At 43.2% G+C, this 9693-nt stretch overlaps 1 protein-coding gene across 5 annotated transcripts; it reads right to left on the reverse strand.

The window, feature by feature from the left end:
• Positions 1-20: 20 nt before the first annotated feature.
• On the reverse strand, positions 21-6683 carry ZNF639 (zinc finger protein 639). 5 transcript variants are annotated; one of them, XM_063167267.1, is made up of 6 exons: positions 6598-6683; positions 5483-5586; positions 5021-5097; positions 4388-4483; positions 3340-3480; positions 21-3069 (listed from the first exon to the last, which is right to left on the reverse strand). In XM_063167267.1, the coding sequence occupies exons 3-6, from the start codon at positions 5076-5078 to the stop codon at positions 1922-1924; spliced, it is 1443 nt and encodes a 480-aa protein (XP_063023337.1). In that variant the 5' UTR covers positions 5079-5097; positions 5483-5586; positions 6598-6683; the 3' UTR covers positions 21-1921. The 5 variants fall into 5 exon arrangements, with proteins under 5 accessions (XP_063023337.1, XP_063023336.1, XP_063023340.1 ...); XM_063167266.1 differs by lacking the exon at positions 6598-6683 and adding an exon at positions 6139-6312; XM_063167270.1 differs by lacking the exon at positions 6598-6683 and adding an exon at positions 6139-6311 and having other exon boundaries at positions 3346-3480.
• Between the last annotated feature and the right edge of the window lie 3010 nt (positions 6684-9693).

Below are 9693 nucleotides of genomic sequence, written 5' to 3' on the forward strand. Positions count from 1 at the left end.
GTTTACACAAACAGACACACTCCTTAAGCCCCTTCATTTATTTTGGGGGATTTTTAAATGCCTTTTTTCCACTTCTTGCCTCTCCCAGAGCAGCTTTTCCCCTAGAGCTCAGCTGTGCCATTCCACCTCTGTGCCATCAGCAGGAGCAGAGTTTTCAGAGAACCAGCATTCCCCCTTTCAGATATATGAGGAAAATTAACTTTGCATATAGAAAATAATTCATCTTAGTGTTTTGTTAACTATATTATTGCTACTATTTTAAGCCAGTCAGGGAAGATTGTGTTCAAAATAGGAAATGAGCAATTCTACCACAGATACTGTCATTCTCTATACAAGGGACTAATAAAGTACAGCAAGACACTCTCAGGTTGCCCTTTCAATGACAAAACACAAGATCTAGTAGTATATCAGCATTTCAATGTGACAGAAATGGTCTTGCCTCTCACAACAAAATAACCACTAAGTGGTTCATAGATTTTCCAGAAATACTTCTCTGGAAATCAGAACTTCCATTAATCAAAAACATTCAGCCAAATTTTACCCTTAGCTTTAAAAATCAAATCCAAAGACCCTTGCATGCCTTGAAGCTGATAACAGCACACCTCACTGATCAAGAAATGATTGATACATTATCTCTATACAAAGCTTGCATTAGACAATCTTACATTACAAATTTACAATCAATGAAGAAAGAAATGTAAACTCCACTAGTAATTATTATGAGTATTTTCACCATGGTGTCTAGCATGATCTAAGTGACCCCACTCTTTTTATCTGTCCAAGTATCCACTCAGATATAGAGCTACAGAATGAACTGTAAAAACTCACTTCCAATGATTACAAAGGTAGGATAGTGCTTTGTATAATATAAACAAATGTGTGAAATAATCTGAGAGTGATTAGTAAAAATTGTGTAATGTATCGGTCTTTTAAGCCCGTATCTAAAAGTTTTAAATTTACAGAGTTAAAATAACATTCCTCAAGTTACTAGTGGTGGAAAGATAATTATAAATATACAGAATTACTACAATAATATAGACTACTAGAAGGTTTCTCTAGTCAGAGGTTGGTGACATCCATAATTTCAGCGAGAGCTATATTAGGATTTTATGTAAGAAATTCATTTTGTACATTCTCAGCAGATCATTGCAAATTCCTTTTGCAATTACTCTATAGAACATGATCCAATCAAAACCCAAGCAATGTGTGTCTCCTCAGTGCATTAAAAGACAGGAAGAAGGTAAATAAAGGGAATATCATGTGGGAGTCATGCAGTACGTATGTGCAAGAGTGTGTTGGACAGTCCCACAGATGGGACTTAAACACAGAACAAAGTGAACAGTGAGGTCAGAAAGGTATCCCAGGAGAAAAACAGGACAATTGAAAAAGCTTATCAGGAGCATGAGGTGGGAAATGAAGGCTGGTATGTGAATCTGGAGATGTCCATGCCTGGGAACTTTTGGAGCACCCTTATCTTTGGCAGGCCAGTGCTACTGCTAAACACCAGTGCAGTGCCCTGCTGCCACCCAAGGTAACATGAGCTGGATGTGGAACTGAGACCACATCCAGCACAGAATTAGATATTTGTTTTGTTTTTGTGCCTTTTTAAACTCAAGAGAGCTGGTCCTGTACACTAGACATGAAAGAGCAGGATGACCACCAGAACTGGTATCACAACATGCAATTACTCCCCCTGTCCCTCCCCCCAAAATCTGATCCACCACAGTGTAAATGTGATTATTTCTACTGAAACCCCTAGACAAGGAAATTCACAACACCAAGTGCTAGACATGCTTTGCTGATATAAAGATGAAAACATTAGAAATGTACAGTTGCTGTTAAAATTGTATTTAATATCACATTCCAGTGACTGGAAATTAACTCAAATTCTAAACAAACTGATTACAGGGAAAGAAAGCAATCACACCGTCTCATGTATCTGAAGATGACTTAAAAGATCTTTTTCATTCCCAAACCTCATTAAACAATCAGTACATTTATGAGGCAAATCTGCTGAATGCCTGAAATCCAAATGAGTTTTAAGGTCCTCAATTTGTCCTGTTGAATATTCACAGTATTGACACAAATAAATCCCTTCAGATAAATGAGAGCTTAGGTGCTTGCAATATTCCAACATACCTGAAAACCCCTTCCCACAGTCATCACAAACATGAGGGAATATTTTGGTGTGCTCAATAGCTACATGCCTGTTGACATTGGTGTGCAGCCTGCTCCTAAAGCCGCACACCTGGCACACAAAGAAGTTTTTGCATTTGTCAAAAGTGATTTTGTTGATGAGGCTGTACTGGCCCCGCTCCTTGCTGTGGTAGCTGTCGCTCAGCTCGATGAGCCGGCACGCGTGCTCGTTCACCACGTGGCTGTGCAGGTCCTCGGGGTCGTTGGTCTCGTGCTCGCAGAACTGGCACAGGTACTGCTCGTCACAGCTGTGCTCCTGGAAGTGCAGGTACAGCTCGCTGCTGGAGGAGAACTGCACATCACACTGCTCACACCAGTACAGGTGGTCGTTGAAGTGAGTGTCTGCTATGTGCTGACTCAGGTTCTCAAAAATCACCGTTTTGTAACCGCAGTATTTACAGATGTACGGATCCTCCTCGTGGAGTTTTACGTGCTCAATGAGCTGCACTTTGCTGGAGAAACTTTCCTTACAAACTTTACAGACGTGAGTGTCTGTACATGTCTTATGCTTCAGGATCATGTGCTGCTTCAGGTCAGAGAAGTACTTGCTGTTGAACTCACAGAGCTCACACTTGTACAGGCCGCTGCTGTTCGCTCTCAGCAAGGGCCATTTCTGTTGAGCTGTGATATTCAAAGCCTGGTTCTTCTCAAAGATTTTACAGGTCTCCAGAGGGATTTCCTCAAGGTCCTCAGCTTCCAGCTTCTCAGGTGACACAGTCTGTGTTTCTATATCGTGAACTTCTACAGCATTCACTTCTGTTGTAGAAATTTCTACAGTTTGGATATCTAGAGGTTTCTCTTCTTCTGTGGGGCTGTCACTGAATATAGGTGAGTCACATAAGTCCCTGCACATTCCATTGTTAGTACCTTTATCTGCAGGAGGAAATACGTAATAGAAGGTTGAAGTAAACCCACTACTAAACACCTGGGTCTATCTTTAACTTTTCAGTCAGCTGCAGCAGCTTTCAAATGCAAAGACCAGTTATTTCTCCCCTGCCAGCCTATGATGTATTATCAGCTAACAAAGCAATACCAGAAACTATAAATCTCTCACCATTTCTTTCACAGCAAGGAAGTTACACAAATAGCCAGGAGCAGCTGGGCTCTCCAACCTCCCAGCCCCTCATCTGCAAACACACTGACCTTTACCTTTATCCTTCTTTTTAGGGTCTGTGCAGTGCATGCCAGCATTTGAGTGTGCCCCGCTCCAGTGAGAGCTCCCAGCGTGCACCGGGCTGCCGTCATCATCCGTGTCCAGGCTCTGCACAGGACTGTGGAATCTACCTGCAACAGCAAGGCAAGCATTTCCTCGTCATTTCTCCACACCAGCATCATCCCGATTCCTGCATTTAGTCACAGATCTTACTTATTATTTATTTATTCTACTTGCACAAATTTATCTTTATGTACTTTATATACTAAATTTATCTTTATATACTAAATTTATCTCCATATATCTATATATAGTCAGCACATCATAGCCTACATTTAAAAAAAAGTAACAGCAAATACCTTGAAAATTATTTCCATACGTGCAGAGAAAAACAAAAGAATTCAAAAAGTAACAAATCTGTCTAGAAGATTTCAGCAGAAAATACTGAATTTACTACTGAACATACTCAGCTGATTACACAGAAAAAAACTTAAAATCCTTAAATGAAACATTTCATTTAAAAGACTCAAAAAAATATTCTTCAATATTTCTGGACATTGCATTTTAAAGTATGATACTTTCTAGAACTTCTGCAGACTTTATGGATAATTATTAAAGTGAAAATAAAAATAAATAGACTAAAAATCCACCATCACATTTAGTCTGCTAAATTTCTACCCACTATTGGATGTTTTATAAAAAGGCATTTTGTTTTGCCAGGTACAAGTACAATTCAATGCAACTGTGGTTAATTTCCATCTGAACTCATCAACTTTATTATCTAGATAGTGAGTATTGGAAGTAGTTTAATCACCATTATAAATGTAAAATTGAAGGGTCTTTTGTTGTCACTGTTTCTATTTTGAAAACTGTATTTCAGCTGTAACAATTGAACAACCTCCCACCAGTCTAAAGCCCATCAGATCACAAGGACACTCAGAAATCACCTGCTATATATTGTGTATTCTATTTGCTTCTGTGAGTAGGAACATGATACATTAAAGAACTGCAGAACAAGACCCCAAAACGTAATCTTACCTCTGTTTATATCAGGCTGTCTCATGGAACAGACACTATAGCAGTGGTCAGAAAAAATCCCACTGTTGTCTATGTATCTGCTTGCACCTGAAGAATCTAAACCAAAACATCAACAAAAAAAGTCTAAGTACTCATGTCTTATTTCAGCTGCAGATGTATTTCTTGTTCATCAAATTTCTTTTCACATTTTTACTTGTTGTTTTGGAAGAATTTCTGTTGTGATTTACACATTCTAGCTGCTGCCCTGATGTTTGGAGTTTCTGCTCCCGCTGAGGACATTGACAAGTGTGTGGTCTGTTCCGTGCTGAACATTCCTCTCTACCCACCCCACCCCAACTTTTACAGAATTCCTGCCCTCTGTGGAAGCAGGAATTTGCAGCTTCATTTGCAACTAAAGCCAGTTCCCCCATGTGCAGGAGTACAGAACAAACCACTCAGGTGCATTGGCTCAAGATGGCCCAACAAAGCATCCTGCAGAGTGGGTGCTGCCCATTCAAGCCAAGATTTCTCATCCCACCCTTTGTGTAACTGCTTTTCCACGTGTCAGCAAAAGTGGTCACTTCTTGTAAAGTTATTATTCTGAGAAAAAATATTAACTTACTGAAGTGTACCGAACTCAAGCTCCAGACTGACCTGAGTAACGAGAAGGATGCAGAGTCTTCCTTTTCCTCTTTTTAGGATGTTCGTTCATTTTGAACAGTCTACATGAACTGTACAGTAAAAACATTAAAGAATTAGACTTGTTTTGTACCTAGGTTATCTTTCAGAACCTTATGGAACAATACAAGCATTTTGAAATCCTGCAAATCAAATACAAAAGTTTTTTCTAACTCCCCCTTCTTGTCCCCCAGCCCATTTTAATACAGTTAAGACTCCACTAAATACACACAGCTGCTGAAGTCCAGTTTCACATTCCTGCCCTGGAGCAAAAGGTTCACCAAAAGACAGACGAGTCAGAACTCCAGGTACTCCAGCAATCAGGGTCATCTACAAGCCTTCTCTCCAGCATTCTCTTTGTCAGAGACAGGACACTGAGGCACAGCCCTTCACAAACGAGTTTTAGTGTTTAAAATACCAACACAGTCATGCTCTTACCAAAAATCCCAGACTCTTCAGTATCAGGAAGCAGAGCAGCTAAGAAACGAATGACTGTACAGCTTCCAAATGTAGTGAAAACATCAGCTCAAGAAGACTTTCACCTATGGAGTGACAGCATTTTAAACCACTTAAAACTTTAGCACCAAATAGAAAAAACACAGAATCAGATACAAGTGATAAATACAAAGAATGAATCTATGGAAATTGAAGCTAGACAGCAACATAAGAAGTTGATATTAGTTTCAGTTTAGAGCATCAAAATTAGTAAGGTGGATGCACTGGGGTATTTGTTTTTCTTTTGTCTCAGGCTAGCTGGCTTTCGCTGCACTTGGCAGCTCCTGAGAGTAGAAAAACATTTGGAAACGATACACAAATAGTTGACCTATATACGGGACAAACAGTCTTGAAGAAGAAAAGGCTGCAAACAAGGAATGTGATGCGGGTTGCCATGACTGAAGAGCGCTTGGGGGCCCAGGATCTTCCTTAATCAGTGCCATGCACCGGAGGGGAAAGGAGGGAAAAAAGGGCCCTGATCAACTCAACGGTGTTCTTCTGACATCAAATATTTTCTGAACTATTTTTTTTTGGTCAAAATATGGAAAAATAATTTATTTTAACGTTATATCATGATCTAGAAGTATCAGTACCCTCACCGTTTTCTGTGATTGCAAGGGAAGAACCGACAGCGCCGTGGCACCGCAAGTCTCACCCCAGGTAACGCGCGTGAAAAGCTCAACCTTTCCTGCAGCGATCGCACCGCGGGGCAGCAAGGCGGGCTGTTCTATTCCAGCGGCTTTCCCGGCCCGGAAAAGCGGGATCCAGGCCCCGAGCACCGGGATCCCGATCGGCCCCGCGGCCTGCGCGGAGGCCGCACGGGGAGCCCTGGCGGGAGCGCGGCAAAGGCGCCGCTCCGCTCCGCCCCGGCAGCAGCCGCGGAGCCGCGGGCACGGGCGAGGCCGCGACCCCGCAGGGGCGGCGGGAGAGGGCCCGGCCCGGGGCCGCACCGGGAGAGCCGCGGGCCAGGCCGTGAATCACAGCTCACCTCCCCGGCGGGGCCGGGGCACGGGCGGCTCCCGCCCAGCAGCTCCCCGGGCGCTGCCGCCGGCACTCACCTGCCGGCCGCCAGACCCGTCCGCTCCGCTTCTCCGGGGCCCGGCGTGGCGGCTCCGCCCGCACCGCTCCGCTCCGCGCGGGCCCGGCCCGGCCCGGCCGCTCCGCGGGCAAGGGGCGGGAAAGGGGCGAGCGGCCGCCGCCCGCAGCGCCCCCTGCCGGCCACGGCGGCACCCGCCCGTCGCCATAGCGACAGCGAGCGGCCTAAATAAACCTTTAGCTGGTATTTGTACCCCTATGGCGACGGCGAGCGGCCTAAATAAACCTTTAGCCGGTATTTGTACCCCTATAGGGGCAGCGAGGGGCCTAAATAAACCTTTAGCTGGTATTTGTACCCCTATAGGGGCAGCGAGGGGCCTAAATAAACCTTTAGCTGGTATTTGTACCCGTATGGCAATGGCGAGAGGCCTAAATAAACCTTTAGCTGATGTTCGTACCCGACACCGTCTGCACGGCCGCCTTTCCATCCACAGGCCTCAGCCAGGGCTGGCAGTGTGTAAGCCTGCTTCAGAACAGTGTCTGCACTCTGATTTTACACAAATGAGAGGGTGATGTCAAAGCCAGAACCTCGTAAAGCTCAACTTTACTTTTTGCATCAATGTAAAAGCTGTCCATTACAGCTACTGTATAGGAAAATCAATATAAAGTGTATCATAAATATATACAGTACAAGAAAGAAATATATACATACAGAAAGATAAGGAGTTATTGGAGAGGGTCCAGTGGAGGCACAAAGTGAGGAGGGGTCTGGAGCATCTCTTGTGAGGACAGACTGCAGGACTGGGGCTGGTTAGTCTGGAGAAGAGACCTGTGACAGGGGATCTCATCAATGCACAGAAATATTTCGAAGGCAGGGGCCAGAAGATGGTGCCAGACTCTTCTTGGTGGTTGCAAGCAACAGGACGAGGAGCAATGGCCATAAACTAAAACACAAGGAGTTTCCCCTCAACATGAGGAAAAACTTCTTCACACTGAGGATGGCAGAGCACTGGAACAGCTGCCCAGGGAGGTTGTGGATTCTCCCTCTCTGGACACGTTCCAAACTCACCTGGATGTGTTCCTGTGTTACCTGCTCCAGGTGACCGTGCCTTGGACTGGATGATCTCCAGAGGTCCCTTCAAAAACTAACAATTCCATGATTCTGTGAAATATGTATAAATAAGGATTTGAAAATTAAAATAATCAACTCTCCCTTTTCCAAATTTATAATCACGGCCCTTTTTGCTGATTTAATCTTCACTTTAAATCATGCCACAGGAAAAAGCACCAAATTGTATTGGTTCACAAAGCAGAACCCTTCAAACAGCATCTTACCTTTTTTAAAAATACTTCATTGATTTTGAAGACATGAGGGAGGCTGCTACAGTCCCTTATTTCCATGACTTAAAAATAACGTATGGAATTTTGCCCAAGTGTTTCATTTAATATGAATTCATATGAATGAATTCAATATGAATGAAACACTTGTTTTGCTCTGACTTAGCCTGAATTTATCTAGCTCTACAAAAAAGTTTTGAATTAGCAGATAATCCACAATAACCCTAATGGTGTTCCTCCACTGATTGGTAAAAAAAGAAACTATTCCCTGTTTCTGGCATTAGTTTTATTCATTATCTGGCAGATGAAACTGGACTTACTCTATCTATAAAATCCTACCTTTAGCCTTTGTCCTGAGGCTGGGAACATCCCTTTAGGGTAATGTGACTTGCTTAGAGCCAGATTGAAAGAGCTTTATGCTATGATCACACAGGAGTTTTGGTGGTGAGCAGCAAAACAGAACTAAAGGTGTCCTGCTGCTGGCACACTGCTGAGCCCTCAGACACAAAATAAATGTTGTATGCCTACAATCTCCTGCACTGAGTTGCCAATCCAACAAGATCCTGGTCTCCCAGTTCAGTTTGTTCTCTGCTTTTTATTCCAGCCGTGGTTGCTGAGGTTTCTCCAGGACAGCTTGTGTTAAAGGTCTCATAAATCAGCTATAGCCTCCCAAATGGGCGGATGCTCACGTAGCTCTCCCTCTATTCACCAAAATGTTTTCCCTACAAGCGTTCCAGGAAAGCACTTTCCCCAGATCCCAGCGGAGGGCAGTGATGAGAACCTAAAATCCACATATGGCAAAGAGAGAGTTAAAAAAAAACCGAGCTAAACCCGAGCCTTTGCTTTGAATTCAGTCCTGCTTGTGAGCGAAACGCCGGCGGACCAAAGCATCCTCTGTACTTTCTGACTGATTTATTCTCCACCCAAAGCAGCACAGCCCAACACCACTTATGCCAGATAAAAAGACAAGGCTGTAAGTGAAAGAAGAACATCTGAGGAGGATCCCCTTTGAAGCTACAGATCCAGTTCAAAGTCACACGCATCAAACAGAGCTATCAATGCTTTGGACAGAACAGCCTAAATGAGTCTTGTTCTTTAAACCACCACGTGCTTGGGATGTTGAGAGAGCTCTGGGTGAGGTTTTAATCAGTCAGAGCTGAAAATACAGAAAAGCCTGTGTGACATTGACATTCTTGTTTAAATGGACAACATAGATGATGCTCATTTCAATTGGTGGGGATATATCCTGACCAGAACAAGCATGGAGTAAACTCTTTCTTTAATGAAAGCAGTTAGCATAGCCCATGAGGATAACCTTCACTGGAGGTAGGTTTGTTAGTATTTAAAAGGACAAGTAGGAGGTTACTTGACATATCTTGTCTAGCATCAGGTTCTTTGCTCTTTTGTTACATGGGTTCAGACTTTAGATTGAGTCTTTCCAAGGCAGGTTGGCAAACAGACTGATTTCTGGCCATAAAATCAGGAGGCGTTACTGAGATACCCACGCTAAAGCAAACTGATCCCATTGCAAATCTTTCTTGTTTTACCAGCATTATTTTGCAAATTTTCTGTGATTTTTTTTCATGTTTAGACTTAGACCTACCACAAAAATCACACCCCGGCCCTAAATGGCAGTAAAATCTAAAATCTGTATTTGAACAAGAGCTGATGATCCTCTTATCCTGAACCATCCTGTGCAACTAACACAGAGTTGTAGCCACTCACAACCATTTCATAGTTACTAGGCAAAGGTAAAACTCACCTTATGTATAATAAACACA

This window comes from Melospiza melodia, chromosome 12 (assembly GCF_035770615.1).
Source record: "Melospiza melodia melodia isolate bMelMel2 chromosome 12, bMelMel2.pri, whole genome shotgun sequence".
Lineage (NCBI taxonomy): Eukaryota > Metazoa > Chordata > Aves > Passeriformes > Passerellidae > Melospiza > Melospiza melodia.

Excerpts from the sequence above, each read along its gene's own strand:
- ZNF639 (XM_063167265.1), bottom strand. The coding sequence starts at position 5,114 with ATGTTTTTACTGTACAGTTCATGTAGACTGTTCAAAATGAACGAACAT. Across the intron at positions 4,484-5,020 it reads GCATCCTTCTCGTTACTCAG|ATTCTTCAGGTGCAAGCAGA; the intron begins GTCAGTCTGGAG and ends GTTTTGGTTTAG. Across the intron at positions 3,481-4,387 it reads ACAGCCTGATATAAACAGAG|GTAGATTCCACAGTCCTGTG; the intron begins GTAAGATTACGT and ends TTGCTGTTGCAG.